At 39.0% G+C, this 16,684-nt stretch overlaps 1 protein-coding gene across 5 annotated transcripts in view; it reads right to left on the bottom strand.

Moving 5' to 3' along the window:
* Positions 1–16,684, bottom strand: part of NECTIN1 (nectin cell adhesion molecule 1) — a 147,534-nt gene that overhangs the window by 28,633 nt on the left and 102,217 nt on the right. For 4 of the 5 annotated variants that reach the window (XM_072426947.1, XM_072426948.1, XM_072426949.1 and 1 more), the window contains exon 6: positions 1,817–1,967. The exons of the other annotated variant lie outside the window; for it this stretch is intronic. In XM_072426947.1, the coding sequence (XP_072283048.1) occupies positions 1,817–1,967 (151 nt within the window). The remainder of the gene's footprint in view (positions 1–1,816; positions 1,968–16,684) is intronic. 5 annotated transcript variants of the gene reach the window in all.

Genomic DNA, 16,684 nt, shown 5'->3' with positions numbered 1-16,684 from the left:
ATCCACCCAAAAAGAATAATTGGGAAAGAAAGAGGAACCTACTTCTGAAAATCTGACAAACCCCCAAACCAGGGACGGATGAGAGATGTAAAGAGGCTTTGAGGAAGCAGAGAGCCAGGGAACTGAAACTAGGTAGTTGCAGTGTTAAAAAGGAACATTCAGAACATGGGATTGATGAGAACAGCAAGAAGACCAAACAACAGGATCATGACCATAGTAGTTCAGACGTCGCCCCTGCCTTATTTAACCCACTTACCAGCCCAACTCTCCCCTCCCACTTTGCCTCCTTAAAACAAAACACTGACACATTCTCTGGACCTAAAATGTCTGGCAAGCAACCGTTTATTTACCAACTCTTTTAATAACACTTACAATAACATAACATTTCTGTAAACCTTTTGATACTATTTAATAGTACTATTCATGAACTATTCATTGTAAACAAAACATACCCTACTCAAAACCCAACAACAAGGCTGCAGATCACAGAAGGCAAGGTCCACCACCAAACCAGATTCTCCATCACAAGCCAGCATATCTCGATGGCCACTACCTATACAGCACCACCTCAGGGGCCTTGGCTAATAATTACCAAAGGGTAACCACACCAAAATTGGTTCCCCCACTTCCAAAATTATCGGCCCAGTACCCTTGCCTTTCTGGACCCCGTCTGCCTCGATCACTTCCAAAACCCCATTCACATCTGTTCACTCCCCACCTCCTATAATAGGATGGGTGGTCGTGAAACTTTTCAACCCAAAACCGAATCTTCGTTCCTACACCTTATAACAATTTACCCCCTAACTCCCCTCCTGATTTCTTCCAATTCTGCGCTGACCCCATCTTGACCCCTCCTTTCACCTAACTCCTTCTTCCACCCCTGGTCTCCTCTTCACACCCTGTCATGTAGGCCCTACGCCTATCTGTTGTTTGTTTCGGGCCTCTCTTTAGGCATTATCTAGAGGCACCAACCTGATCACTGAAATGGTCAACAGTATATGAAGCAATCACCAAGCACACACCTTATAACCCCTATTCATGGGCAGCACTCACATCAAAGAATAATAATGTTGCATCAAAGAACAGAAAGGATGACTTAGAGTTCAAAACAATCCAGGAAAGTCTGCAGAAAAATAACCTCACAGACCAGAAAAAGAGGACAAACAGAAGTAAGGACGACAAGTGGACAGCAGGATTCAACAGACAGAAAGGACAACAACTGGTACCCAATTCAAGCCAAGCTGCACCACAGATGAAGGAGCAGATCACTGATAACTGTGCGGATGTGGCTTGTGGAACCCACTAGAAATTAAAATAGAAATACATAATTTATTCAACTAAATAAGGAGAGCTTTGTAGGTCTTGTAGCCATCTCACACCATTTTAGTAAGGGCTTTTTCACACACGCGGTGTGTAACCACATGGCTGGCAGGTTCTGGGCTCACTGCAATTTGTTGCTGTACATCCCAGGGCAGTAGACAGATTTACACTGTGGCAACAATGCAAATTTTCAAGAAAGAAATGCATGACCAAAAGTGACTTTTAGGATCTGGGTTGTGATTGGCCACAGTCATGAAAAAAATTGTTCCCAACCTCTCCCATTCACTTTTCAATGGAAAAGGCTGTGATCGCAGTTTAGCTCATGGCAGAATACCACAAATCACTGTGGTTCTGAAATGACCCTCAATCATTATCATATTTGTTATACCTTTTCTAGAATAAATTAGTTTTACATTGTAAAAAGCAAGAATACATTGAATATTTTACATAGCGTTGATATTTGTTCAGGGAGATATTTGAGCAGCTATGCACTCACATGTCACTGTCGGTGTCTGATTTATGCTTCTTCTTCTTTTTCCTTCTCATCAGGAAAGCACTCAGTGCCGCTGATAATATGACAAAGGCTGCTAACACTCCACCGAGAATGACCAACAAGCTTTTGGAGAGTCCCTGTGATATAGGCTTATCTGAAAAGTACATAATGAATGAAAAAGTGAGCATTATCACACTGCTGGTTCCTTTCAGAAAGAGCTGCTGGTGAAACAGAAAATTTCAAAGCTGAAAACAGGAAATTATGTTGTCACCAACTCTTTTGCCAAGACAATGCACAACATATTATATATATATATATATATATATATATATATATATATATATATATATATATATACATATATATACAGGTAGTCCCCCCGAGTTAAGGGCATCCGACATATGGACAACTCCTAGATACAAACCAGCTTCCCTACTCTTCCCTTGCTAGTGTGCAGGAGGCTGGATGGAGGAGGGGCAGTTTGCATGACTTGCAGAAGTCTGAGCTGTTCTGTAAGCTCATGTAACTCTTTAATGACCAAGACAAACTCTGCAGTTGTTGCTTTTTGCATATCAAAGCACATCTTCCTTCAAAAGTTAATGAATGTCTAGGCTCCATAAAGTTTGTTTGTGAATAACTCACAGTAAGGATTTTATACCGTAACTGACACCTCTCTGCCTAATATGTTGAGACAAACATCTGTCCTAATTACATTTATTAAAATAATGTACCTGTTCCGACTTACCTACAAATTCAACTTAAGAACAGACCTTCAGCCCCTATCTCGTATGTAACCCGGGGACTACCTGTATATTTATATGTATTTCTAACAAGCAGTACAAAGAGCTTCTAAACAGGCCATCACTGACATTCCTAACTCCACAAGACCAATCTCTAGCCAGTAGTAAAGAGTAGTGTTGGTGTTTGAATTCGAATTGTCCTTATATTCAACCTGAATATGGCTGGTAGACCTGACTCGAAAAAAAACAAAACAGATTTGACAGCAAAAATTCAGATAAAAAAAATGTAAAAAAAAGTGTAAAAAAAATAATAAAAATATTGTTAAATTGTTATATTTAGTGTTTATGTTTATTTTGTTTTTCTGTAACAGACTTTCCAGCAGAGTAATATTATGATACATTTATTACATTTCTCTTTTATGCACTGCCAGAAAAATGTAACAAATATATCATGTTACTGTGCTGGAAAGTGTGTTACATAGTAAGAGATACTTGCGGGGCATCTTCTCAATGATTGCAGCCGAGTCTGCGGTCATGTGACCGTGGGAACTGAACTGCAGATGAACTCTGCAGTTCCACTACGATCCTCAGTGCACTACAGGTTAATTAACTTGTAGTGCCCCGGGGATCGCACACTTGTCTCAATGATTGCAGCATTGCCGAATTCTCCCTCCATTGACTTCATTGGTGTTCGAATTCGACATTCGATCACCCGAACAATATCTTACTATTCGATCGAATAGCTGTCGAATCGAATAGTGAGATATTCGAACAACACTAGTTAAGAGGTCTACTTTGATGTAAAGGGACTTTGTAGATTCAAATTTGTAGACCTATAAACAGAGACCATGAACTGCTGCAGTTTTACCCTTATTACACCAAAAAGTAAAGTTTTTTTTTAATATTGTTTATAACATGACTATATAATTAATAAAGTAGGCATTTAAAATGTGCCCATGTTTGATACCCAGTCAAATGAAAAAATAAAACATAAGTTTATTACAATCGGAGTTGAACTTAATAATTAGCAAAACAATAGATCAGAACAATATCCACAGGATAGAAACTGAATAATTAATTAGAATGTTATATGTAAATATAAGTAAACCTATTGAATAATTTAACTTCACTGGTTTACTGGAAAACAAATGTTCAATGTACAAGAAACTCAGCTGAAGGACATGTTTTTGTTTCTGAGCTAAGAAGGCGATCTCCCTTAATTGTACTCCAAGGCTGAGATCCGAGAGCCGAAATGGCAAAGGATAAGGTCCATTCACACTAGAATACACTGGCGTCAGTTTTTTTTTAGGCCCAACACAACACATTGCATTAGGCCATTTGTACAATAAACCTCAATTAAAATAATAAATCAGTCTTGCAGCCAATTTTGAATTGTGGAGATTGGTTTGTGTTTACTGCACATTACAGTGACATGGGTAGTATGAAAGGGTCGTTGGTAGGCTGTGAAGCATTCATCATGGATTTATTTAGGCTGCTCTGGGCAGCAGTAAGGAGGCAGCTGCTTGCAGTACAGACTTACAAACTGACTAGTTCTCCAGCTGCAGAACAAAGAGAATGTGCAGTTTTATGCTTCTATCAGCCTGTGTGTAGGAGCGTGTTAGAAGTTTGCTGTTCTTGGGCTTCTTTAAGGTCACAATTGGAATCTGTAGACATGGGGAACATTGTTGCTATCCAAACTTCTGAGCGGGCCTTTCTGATCTGATACCAAAAAAATACAACCCTGCCTGGTTGGTGTTCTGATCCTTTTGCCTTTAATACTTACTGAATCACTGACCCAGAATGAGAAATCAGGTAAGTAACAAAAACTACTGAAACCAAAAGATCAGCTTTATATCCAGGCAATTAGCAGCAAAGGAGAATGGAGCCCATAGTCCTTGTCTGAAAAGTAACAGAATCTTCTAAAATACAGAGATCCTTAAAAATGGATACAAAAAAAAATAATTGTTAAGATGTAAGAAGCAGGTGGAATCGGGGATGAAGGCGGCTGCAGTGAAGAGCCGCTGCTTTTGAGATGTGGGGAGGAGAGACTGCAGATGGTTCTCAGTGTGCAGCCAAGACAATTACTATATTTGTTAAAGTAACTGAAAAGCTCTACAGTTCAATTAGTAACTTTTACTCTTCAGAAAGACATGAAAATGTAAAGATCTGCATGTAATTTGCCAAAATAGGAAAAGAAAGTTCTATGCTGGATGAGCTGAACCAGCATTGGAACTGTGAATTTTGACCTGATATTGGTCTAAAATTTGTAAATGAGAACCTCATATATAGGCTTATGCATTAATTTAAATATTTAGTACTTAATAATTATAATTCTTCAGGCTTACTTATGAAAAAATACCTTTGACACTCTATATACCTTTGTTGACAGTCTTTATTTTTTCCTGTTTCCTCCGTTTTATCTACTTTTTAGTTACAGGGTCTAGAATCAGAGGGTAAATTGAAAGTAGGGATGTATTTTGCACTTACCTTGCAAATTTCCCTCTTCCAGCGATGCAACATATGCACCCCCTAAAATACATTACTTCATTGCCAATGCCTCTGTTTTCTTCCTACTTCTTCCAAAGTCTTCATCTGTCCTGATTGGTTGTACCAGGACAAAATATGTCCCACAAATGCACATAGAAAATATTTCATTTTGGCATCAACGTTTGGCATCTTACAACACACCTGTGTCTGTCATTACACATTACTAAAATATTGTAGTAGGCAATTGAAAACATTTTATGGTAGAAGGGAGATACAGAATCGTTCTACCATAAATACCTACCCTCGACATTTTCAATAGCTTTGCTTGAAGTTTTAAAGGAATACCAGTACATGGTAGGAGTACAAAAGTAAGATAATTTAAAAGTAAACTATTTTAATCAATGTTTTCTGTTGTTGATTGTGCTTTTGTGATGTGAGGAGGTGTAATTGTATCTGAGAGATACATTTGTAAGAGAACCTATTATTGCTTCTAGACAATGGAGGAAAGCAGTATAAAATATTAGAGTGTGTTGTATGCAGGAGCACAAGAACAATGATGTATCTTTGGAGGTGACAACCCTAAAAGACGGACTGAAAGGAAAAAATAAAAAAATATAGAGAGGGGGAAAAAGTGGGGGAAGTGGTGGGGAATATGATATTGAATGTCTATTGGACGCCCTCCCTATACTATTAGTGTCACATAAACATATTTTTTATTAAACCTAAGGGGTGACAAAATTGAATCCATGGGGTCCATATTAGGACTTTTTGTGGGTGTTTTCAAGAACATGTGTAAGCTTTTAAATAATGAAGAAAAGATCTCTGCGACTCTGGATCTCAAGTAATGTCAGGTGTTGCTTACTGCTAGCAAATCCCTGAGTTAAGGACATCTGACATATGGACGACTCCTAGATACAAACAGGGCTTCCCTGCATTCTCCTGTGCAGGACGGAGGCTTGATGGGGAGAGCAGGCAGTTTGCATGACTTGAAGAAGAAATCTTTTGCTAAATGCAGCTGAGGTTGTGGGTGATCCTAATAGTTGATCTGCTACATCTTGTAACTCTTTTATGACCAAGACAAACTCTGAAGTTGTTTCTTTTTGCATATTAAAGCACAGCTTGCTTCAGATAATGAATGTCTAGGTTCCATAAAGTGTTTTTTTTTTTTGCTTCATATGTAATTAACTCACAGTGAGGATGTTATATAGTAACTGACACCATGCTGCCCAATATGTTGAGACAAACACCTGTCCTAATTGCATTTATTAAAATAATGTACATGTTCCGACTTACATACAAATTCAACTTAAGAACAAAGCTACTGTCCCGTATGTCCAGTATCTCGTATGTAACCCGGGGACTACCTGTATCTCTTTTTCTGTGCTGTGCCTGCTAACATACATTAGGAAGTTACTAGGCAAGCAACTTCAGGTGACGCCAAACCCTCTCTAAGCATTGTTAATTCCCATATTTTTATATTGACAGGTTTTTTAACGTAACGAGGACCATGCACCAATGCAATTGCAATTCATGCATCATAACATCCTTCTTTACTAGAAGAGGGAGGCAGCCCACTTCTATTTCAGGTAAGTGGTCTTGTGCCTTAAGGTCAGTTTAATCTTTATTTTGGATGGCGTGGGGAGAGGTTAGATCAGAGGTAGGCAAACTCCAGCCTTTAGGCCGAATACGACCTAGCCAGTATTCCAGTCCGGCCTAACAACCCCCTAGTTATTTATTGTTGGATCCGGCCTAATTGAATTGTTGCGTTATCGCAAATTCCTGCGATATCGTCGAGTTTCCGCACAGTAACTCCAATTACTATGCGTAAAGAGCAGAAGCAACACGCAGCTACCAGTCTCTGGAAGGTTGACCTCGAACGTCGTGTCTTAAGCCCCGAATGGACTGAGGAATTATTCTTCGTCCAACGAAGCAACAAAGCCCTGTGTTTAGTGTGCAACGACACCGACAGCACTTTCAACCAGTCGAATCTCAAGGGGCATTTTGATGCTAAGCACGCGCACACGTACAAAAACTTCACCGCGGATAAGCGGAAGACTGTTTCTTCTGGCCTAGTGTGCCTTCTTGACCTCCTGAAATGGCCTAGTGTTCCAAAAAGTTTGCCGAATCCTGAGTTAAATCTTCTAAAAGGTATAAAACCATTGGGTAAGAGATGCTTAATCTGTTCTTACTCACAAATAGGGCTTCAAAATGAAGGCCCTTTTGTATACTTACACCTTAAACCGTTATGTTTGCTAAGAAAAAAATGATTGTAAATATTTGCAGGCAAGATTACCTGCCAGCCAGTAGTATACATTTTAGGTTTAAATTCTCTCTGTTCTTCGGTAAAGGAAATTTATCTGAGCAACATCTTGACATTTACTTGCTAAGAATAGATTGTTGTACTTTGTTAGCTTGGTATTTGAAATACAGACCGGATGTATGGGAGCAGATAAGGTTTGATGATACAGAACTGTCCTGTTTTAGAGAATACCAGGGGATTTAAAAATGCTGTAAATTGATTGTCTTGTCTCAAAAAATCCATCTACGCTATGACCTAAAGTTGAATATTTGATGGTAAAGCTGAATTCCAGACAGATATCAAATACATATGTATTATAGCTTTCTTTTATTGCAATGCAAGTAAGTACCTTAATTTAACTTAGCATCAGCCTCTTGAAATATTGCAGTACAGAAGAGCTCAAACTGCGAGAGAAGGGCATTACAATCAGTTGTCCTGTAGTGTTTATGTTTAAGAAGGAATATTCTGATAGGAGAGAACAGAGAGAAGAGTCCAGCAGCTTCTGGTATTGTCTGTTTGCAGTTTGGGGGAAGGACATGACCTCTAAATCCATTAGGTTTTATGCTCTGTGCTGTATGTGTTAATCTAGGAAAAAAATGTAAATCTTTCGGCAGCAAAAACAACCCCTTTATATGTATTTCATCTGTGTTGTTTCTCTGAAGTTCAGCTTTAAGTAACTGATGTTTAAAAAAATATTATTTATTCTTTTTATTTCTGATTTCCTCTAACAGCTGCTTCCCATCCCAATCCTTGTCAGAAATCTGTGGATGAATGTGTTCTTTGAACAATGACACTTGTATGACATAAGCAACAGATGCTGATGAATCAGGGATCCCAATTCATTAACTTTTTTCCCCCTCAAAAAGCTGATTCATTTTCTATCTCCTATAACCAGATGTCTAAATTTTAATTACCCCTCATAGTGTCTGAGACAATACTGTCATAATTAGTAAAAGAAAAAAAAAAGCTATTGTTTTATGCATGACTTGAGGAGCTCACAACAAGCCTTACTAGCAATAACTGATGTCTAGGAAGCACCAAGCAACTTTCTGAGAATATTCTCCGCATTCTTTAAAAAGAGAAAAGTTTCTTTATTATTTGATTGTTTTACAGCAAAAAGAAAAAGAAAATATCTTTTGTTCTGTTACCCTATTATCAGGGTGCCACTATATTGTACACAGCAATGCACGCATTGATGTGGGTTGTTTTAAACAGTTCATAAAAATGTACAAGCTGAAACACACCACATACCATGTGAAAAGGAGGACGGCCACATTTTGCAGCACATGGCAACATGTGTTGGGTGGACATATGTTTTTAGGATGTTTTACCATTGACATTGATTGGCACCACAGTGCACCATCTTAGGGCACTGATGTAATGGGCAATAAGGAAAACTCCAGGTATGGCAGTCAATAAAAATCAGCCAAATAGACTTCTGTTTTCTTATTTGCTTTTTAAAAAATAAATAATTTAGGGACTTAAGCTACGTACACACGTCCAATTTGGCGTGTGTACAGCGCCCGTCGTTCATCGTCCGAATGAACGTGCTGGCGGATGATAGTAATGCAAGTGAAGGAACAGAGCGCACAGCAGGGTGCCGCTTCATCGCTCTCCCCCTCCCCTCCCCATACAGAAGTGTATGTACAGCACTCCTTCATGCATTGTGCAGTCCTTAATCGTTGGAAAGGATCGTGAAAGAAAGTGAATCTTGTGAAACATGTTGTATGGTGTTTTATCCATCTATATAAATGAATGTAGCACCCTTTTGGCTTTAGGTCTCTTTAAGGAAAATGAGGGGGTGATGTAGATGTAGAACAGCAGTCGCCAACCAGTGGTCCACGAGAAAATATTGGGGGTCCACAGCTCTGGCTGGGGTCCTTGCAGGCTCAGGGCAGTGGGCAGGTTGTGTTCAGAGAGGCTCAGACCTGCGAAGGGAGAGTGAGCGGGTTCTGGCATCATGATGTCACTCTGGGGGAAGTGTCTTACCCATTGAGTAACACAGAACTCCCGGCGCTTGCATGGTCCAGAGTCCGTAAAAATTGGTGGACCATGACAACCAAAAGGTTGGTGGCCACTGATCTAGAAGATGCTAAAAAATGTAAGATTCTGATTATCCCTAGGAAAGATTGTTGGCTAAACATTGTTACCATAAAGGATCCGGGTTCTAACGAAATGGGCAGTGTATCATCTGACACAAATTTGGTGCTTATTTGGAAAGCAGTTTCAAATTTAATAAATACTCAGAGAACAGGAGACTTGGGGTTCCCTGGGGAAGATGGAGATATAGTTCCTGAGATATTTGGGGTCTGCTGATCTGGAGAGTTTGAGAGAGTTTCCTAAAGCGGACCTGAACTCAAATTTTTACCTTAGATAAAAGGGTAGACAACCCTTTTACATAAGGTAAAAATTACCTTCTTTATTGGGAGTGCAGAGCCTCCTGGGATATCTACATCATGTATTCCAGGAGGCCTCTGGCTGCCTTTTCTTCAATGGGGGAAAAAATGCCAATCTCATCCATTTCACTATCTCCGTCACCGGATCTCGGGCCTGCGCAGTGCGAGATCGGGTGACGTATGAAGAATGAGGAAGAAGGCAACTGGATGGATCCATGGATCTGCAAAGGTAAAGGTTAGTGAGTTTTTTTTTGTTCAGTTTACATCCACTTTAACAGTAGTCTGTGGAACTTAGGAAAAATATCTGCTGTAGAGAGGGTTCGGAATGTTCATTTGCTCCACATCAGAACAGAGAACCCTGGAAATGACAACTGCTCCTGCGGGGATGAGTGCCATAATATTATATCAAGACTCTTCTTTCTTCCTGATGGACATTGACATAGTTAAGATGCTACATTTCCAGGTAATGAGGTCCTGTTCGCTCCCCTCCAATCATTTTCTTTACAGGAAAAGAGAAATATACTTTACAAACATTTTTGTAAGGCTGTTTTTTTCACCTTTACATATAAATATAACATGCCAAGACAGACTAACTTTTACTGCAAGTTGTAAACTTTTAACAACATACTTAAACCAACTACACTTGGGGATAGGAGAAAAATCTTTCCCTGTCCACCTCTCATCTTTTTTTTATCTTTTAGATACTTGTTGAAATGACTATCTACAAGCTAAATCCTTCTGTCCCCTGTAACTGCTGTGCTCCACATTGAGTGAGATGATTTATTCTGATCCATAGCAATGACATGGTGAGTAGAATGAGCGGCATGCATTTTAATGTATGGTATATTTAGTATAAATTGAACCTAGCATTTACTTTCCTGCTTTTATTTAATTCCCTCTAGGTTGGCATTGCTGAAATATTCTTAGAATTTATAGTGCATCCTCACTTTTATACTTAAATCAAGGCAATCTTTTCCAAACTACTTTCAGCAATCTTTTAAAAGGAGTGATATGCTGGAGGTACGTCGGCTTTGTGTTAGAATTGTCCTACAATTGTAAACATATACTGGAGGGTACTCATCTACAACCCCATCGCATCATTCATATATACCTGGTAAAGTATAATTACAGTTTTTGAGCAGAAAAAATAATTGAAATCATAAGTGTCCTCACTTATCTAAGAAAAAGATTGATTTACCAGATGATGCACAAAATACATTTTCTTTACAAGTCTCATATTATATTTTCAATTCTTAGGCCTAAGAGTTGACATATGTTGTAAAAAGCATTACAAATATGACGTTTTACTAAAGGAGTAAAGCATGTTACCAATAATTTGTTGCTTGTTTTAGTAAATGAGATAAAAGCAACTTAAACATTTGCCAAATCCTGTGCATGTAAATTATTAAAATAAATGTTTTTGCTTGCATGTGATTGGATAAAGTTAGCACTTTAGCAGTTCCTTTTAAAGTCCACACTGTAAGTGAGCATGCTCTGCTCCTTTGGTAATTCAGGGTCTGTGTGTGTTTTTGCATCATCTGTTGAGATCTTTTCTTTGGCTAAGCTGGCAGTTTTGTTGGCAGTGCTCCAGCTGACTAAACATTCTACATATTTTCCCAGCAGGGGTCTTGGCATGATAGTGTTTATGTATAAAGCATAACTCTGGATACAAGACATGGATCCATTTCCCCCTCTTCCTGGGCACATAAGCAATATCATTTCCCCAATGTCTGCTTTTTAAATTCTTTAGTTAGCTGTAAATTCTGTTTTAATTTTTTAATTATAGTTTCTCTTTAAATTATAATTGCGCCTTTGTAGTAAAACAAAGCATTTAAAATACAATTCACAATACAATATGTTTCTCATTTATGTTATTCATAAAATGTGCATACACAAGGGCCTATTTATAAAGAAGGAATGAATAGTGCCATCTGATAGCTGTGATTTGTGCAGTCCACCCGCCCGGAGCAGAGCAGCAAAGTTTTCTTTGTTGCATGGAGCAAATAGAGTTTCTTGATAAAAAAAAAAGACAGTCATGTGACTTTTAATGAATAATCCCCTCCTATAGTGTGTTACTTCCTCTGCCCCCTAGATTGTAAGCTCTGCAGAGCAGGGTCCTCTCCTTCTCCTGTGTCAACCCCTATTTAATGTACAGCGCTGTGTAATATGTTGGCACCATACAAATCCTGTTTATTTATAATAATATTATTAAAAATTATTATGTGGCCAAAGTTTAGAAGGAAAAAAAGTTCTACGGGACTTTCTGTTTATTTTTTGGAAACTGAACACCGAGTATTGCTGTGCTGCTTCAGAGTCTCAAAGCCACCACAACTATGTGTTGCACTGTAAATTATGTTAGGGGATTTATAAATGCTTTGTTTTTTACTGCATACTGCTGCTTTTTATATCTGCTCCTTATGTTTCATTGTTTAAAGCTGAACTCCAGGGAAATCAACTGTCTTCCTACAGTGGGTTCCCACTAATTTTTATCTGGTATTGCATTGTTACCTTAGAAAAACTATTTTATGACGTTTACTTTTTTAACAAAAGAATGCTTCCATATTTTTTGTTGGTGCGATAAATATAGATATATAAATATTAGCCATTAGAGGGAGATCTCATCTGCTTAAATACACTACCCTCTCTTTCTCTCTAAGCAAGTGTTAGGAGAAATTATGAAAATATGATTTCCTTGAATCAGCCAACTCATAGACTGGCAATATTAGTAGCACAGGTATCTACACAATTGTGTATCACTGCAAAGCAGGAAACACTAACTGAATTTAGTACATAATGCTGAATTATGACTACTACTATGTATGCATGTAATCATATATTATGCATAGGTACAGTGTCCCTTGATAGGATGAATTCTGTTCATTAAAACTGAGATATTTTAAAAAAGACATGTTTAAAAATATATTATTATATATTATATATATATATATACAATAATATATACAGGCTATTCCAGATGTCATTTTTTGGCAACTTTTCTGGGTGAATCCCCCCTGACATGGTGTAACAGTCCTCAGGGAGTGAGCATTCGATGAATGTTTCTGCTGTAGCTGAGTTGGTTCTCCTGGGGTCTCCTGAGGCTCAGAAAGTGGCATATAATGTCACAATCCAGAGCCCAGGGATATTCTGTGAATGCATCACTGCAGCAGAGGCAGATGGGCTGTTGTAGAGATACATCTTTACTGTGTGTTCTGCTTTTATAGGAGAAATAAATTGTATTTTCAGTGAGAGCATATTCTCAGTTATTACTGGAGTGATTAACCCAGCCACATGCCTACACTCCTACAATATTATTATTTAAACAAAATACTGATTTGTTAATCACCGTCTAGGATATAGAAATTTTTAAACCATTTTTAAGGTGTGGTTAACGATTGTGATATGCGGCACTGCAAGTATAATATGCAACAGACAATGGTACGCCATTTATTCCTAATAGCACCCAATGTACCTTGCCAGTGGACCTGCACACAACACAGTAACACATTTTATGCTTTGTGATGAACTGAATTATAAAAAAGTGCATGTATTTTTTCTCCTCTTTGTACTGTTGTATATTGGGCAGCTCATTCACTAAATGGTAACGTGCACGTGCTACTATGTCTGCACAGATGTGATCCCATTAAAGATAAATATACTCTCTATTGCATTGCATATATATATGTATATATATATATATGTGTGTGTGTGTGTGTGTGTGTGTGTGTGTTTAAAAAAAGTAATTCCATGTTTGTGACTTTATGTACTGTTCCTTTTTCACCTAGGGGTGGCTACATTAGACCTACAAAGTCTATCTGTACAACAATGTAGCCACCCTGACATATACACATTGCTGACAGCTAGTATAGGGCGCCAAAGGATTCGGTGTGAAGCCACCATAAGTTGGCAGCACTTTTGAGGTTTGCAAGGCAAGTGAAACTGAGCTAAAGTAAACACAATAAAACAGTAAAAAAGAGCCAAGTGGGCTATACCATTGCAATATACACTTGCACCTGTGTTTATAGCTGACAGTTTAATGACAATGGATGAGACAGATATCAGCCATGCAGAGGTTGCACTGTTTTTGGGCAACTCATGGATATGCATTCTAAAAAGAAGCGGTAAAGCACAACCATTGGGCAGCAATGCAAAACAAGAAACATAGCCCTAGGCCTTGCACTGTTTTCACCCCGATTTAAATTCTGATCTTGGGATCTAACGTGAATCTAATAAATCATAAGCAACTGTTGTTTTTATTTTTTTTGGATTCTTGATAAAATGTGTTGGTAATAAACACAAGAATCAAGTAAATCTGATCGGAAGCAAACATCTATCCTGTGGTTCACCACATCCCCAGCCCACGGTTAGATGGTCAGAATGTTATAAAAATGTGAGATGTGTTTTTGGATTACAAATCAATGAATTACCGATTGGAAAATTAATTGGATGGTTCCTGTGTGTGCAAATTTGCTGCAGATCTGTTTGGTGTACCAGACATAAGGGAGTATGCCTGTATCTATGTGCTGTATATAATTACAGACTGCTGTATTAGGACAAGGCTTTGTAATACACTAATCTCTGATCATTATTCACATCAAGCCAAATCAATAAAAGTGCACAAGTTCCCTCTAATTAAAGATGATCTTATCATACGGAGCAGCATTAGGCTTGTTGCCCTCTATTACCAGCAGTCACCAACTGTCTTTGATCTCCAGCGGCGGGCTGTGATGACTTGTATCCTGATATTCCTTTTTCTGATATTCAGATATTCCTACTTTCTGCTATGTAGCAATACAATTATTTTATAGATACATGCTGTATTGCTTTTGTTAGTTGTTCCTTTATATATTACATTAACAATTATTTGCCCATTAAAAGATAAAATAACAAAACCAGCCTTTGCTGATATGTTCAGTGTTGATCCCTTGGTGACATCCTTCTAATAGAATCATTCTACTCACTTCTGGTCCTGTGAAAAAAATATATTGTAATTTAAAATTTTCTATTTTCAAAATTTCTGTCCTGGAGAATTAGTTTGTAATAATCAAAAATGTACTCTGGTTACATGTGAAACTGTTTCTGCTTTATAAAGCCACTTTGAAAATGAGCAATGGGGTAGGTAGAAAGGAACAGACGATGTCCCGGCTATATTATAATATATTATAACATACCGTATTTTTCGGACCATTAGACGCTCCGGACTATAAGACGCACCAGGTTTTCCGCACGGGAAAACAAGAAAAAAAAAATTCATTTGATTTCCCCTGAGATCCAGCGTGCGGCACTTGTGCCCGCCCATGAAGGCGGCGCCGATCGGCATTCATCAAATCAATCGGCGCCGCCTTCGTGGGCGGGCACAAGTGCCGCACGCTGGAACACAGAGGAGGAACACAGACATTGGCTGCTATCTGCCTCTGTCTGTGTTCCTCCTCTGTGTTTCCCTGAGAACCAGCGTGTGGCACTTGTGCCCGCCCATGAAGGCGGCGCCGATCGGCATTCATGAAATCAATCGGCGCCGCCTTCGTGGGCGGGCACAAGTGCCGCACGCTGGAAGACAGGGAAACACAGAGGAGGAACACAGACAGAGGCAGATAGCAGCCTCCTACAGAGGAGGAACACAGACATTGGCTGCTATCTGCCTCTGTCTGTGTTCCTCCTCTGTGTTTCCCTGAGACCCAGCGTGTGGCACTTGTGCCCGCCCATGAAGGCGGCGCCGATCGGCATTCATCAAACCAATCGGCGCCGCCTTCGTGGGCGGGCACAAGTGCCGCACGCTGGGACACAGGAAGAGGACACTGGCTGCGGGGACCGGCGGGGATACAGGTAAGTAAAAAAATATGCATTCGGACCATAAGACGCACCCTGATTTTCCCCCCACTTTAGGGGGAAAAAAAGTGCGTCTTATGGTCCGAAAAATACGGTACTTACCTGTCTGATTGCTGTCTTCTGTCAAAAATAGCTGAGCTGTGCATGCAGGGATGGTCAGTTCATCTTGGCTTCCCTTAAGGCTGCTGGGACTGAATGATCTCCGGAATGCCTGCACAAAAGTTATGTCATTCCGGCCTGGCCCATTAAGATGGCCAAAGACCTGACACCAGTTTGGGTGAAGATGTCGTTGCTTGCATTAAAAGTGAGTGAGCAAATAAAAAAATGCAATCAGGTAGGTAAGGTTTTTTTTTATTGGATGTCCCCTCCGCTTTAAAGGACCTGTCTTTTCAAAATTTTTTAATTTATTAGCTTTAATAATCATCACACAGTATATAATATTCATGTCATTTATATCAATCAATCATATTTTTTAGAAATGTTACGGCAGGATTGAGCGTCACATCCAGCACCATCTAGTGGTCTGATTTTCTCCAAAATACATTTATTTTTGTGATGCAGCAAAATATTCAGTGTCTTCTGATGTCAAAGTGACTAAAAAGCAGCGCCGGTTGTACGGAGACCCGTGATTTGACCCTGATTACAACAAAGAGAAAATAGACATAATGGCATTAAATTACCTTCTCCAAGTCTTTCATGCCCCCATCAGAAGCCTTAGAAGAAATGTTAGAGTGACACCTCTGAAGTCTAACACTCACTTCCTCCCTTTTAATCTCCCATCTTTGAATATGTGATGTCACAATGCGTATAAATACATATAATTACCCCGGTGCACATCATTAAAATGACAAGATCCTCCAGTACAGGTATTTACGGCTTCTCCGAATGAAGCAATCCACCTGCACCTACACATCGTCTGACCGCTTTGAACTTTGCATCTTGTTATTTTTTTTTTTTATGATGTATTTTTGTGATCTTATAATACAGCCACAATTCAGCTCACTATATCTTATGTCTGATTCTGTAATATTGAAATACAGAAGATTCTGTGATAGTGGAGAGCTGTGGGAAGGATCTGATCCTCTTCTGGCTGGCCTGAAATTTCAGAGGGTTTCATGTACCAACA

This window comes from Pyxicephalus adspersus, chromosome 11 (assembly GCF_032062135.1).
Source record: "Pyxicephalus adspersus chromosome 11, UCB_Pads_2.0, whole genome shotgun sequence".
NCBI lineage: Eukaryota > Metazoa > Chordata > Amphibia > Anura > Pyxicephalidae > Pyxicephalus > Pyxicephalus adspersus.
This window is presented reverse-complemented; position numbering and strand designations above follow the sequence as displayed.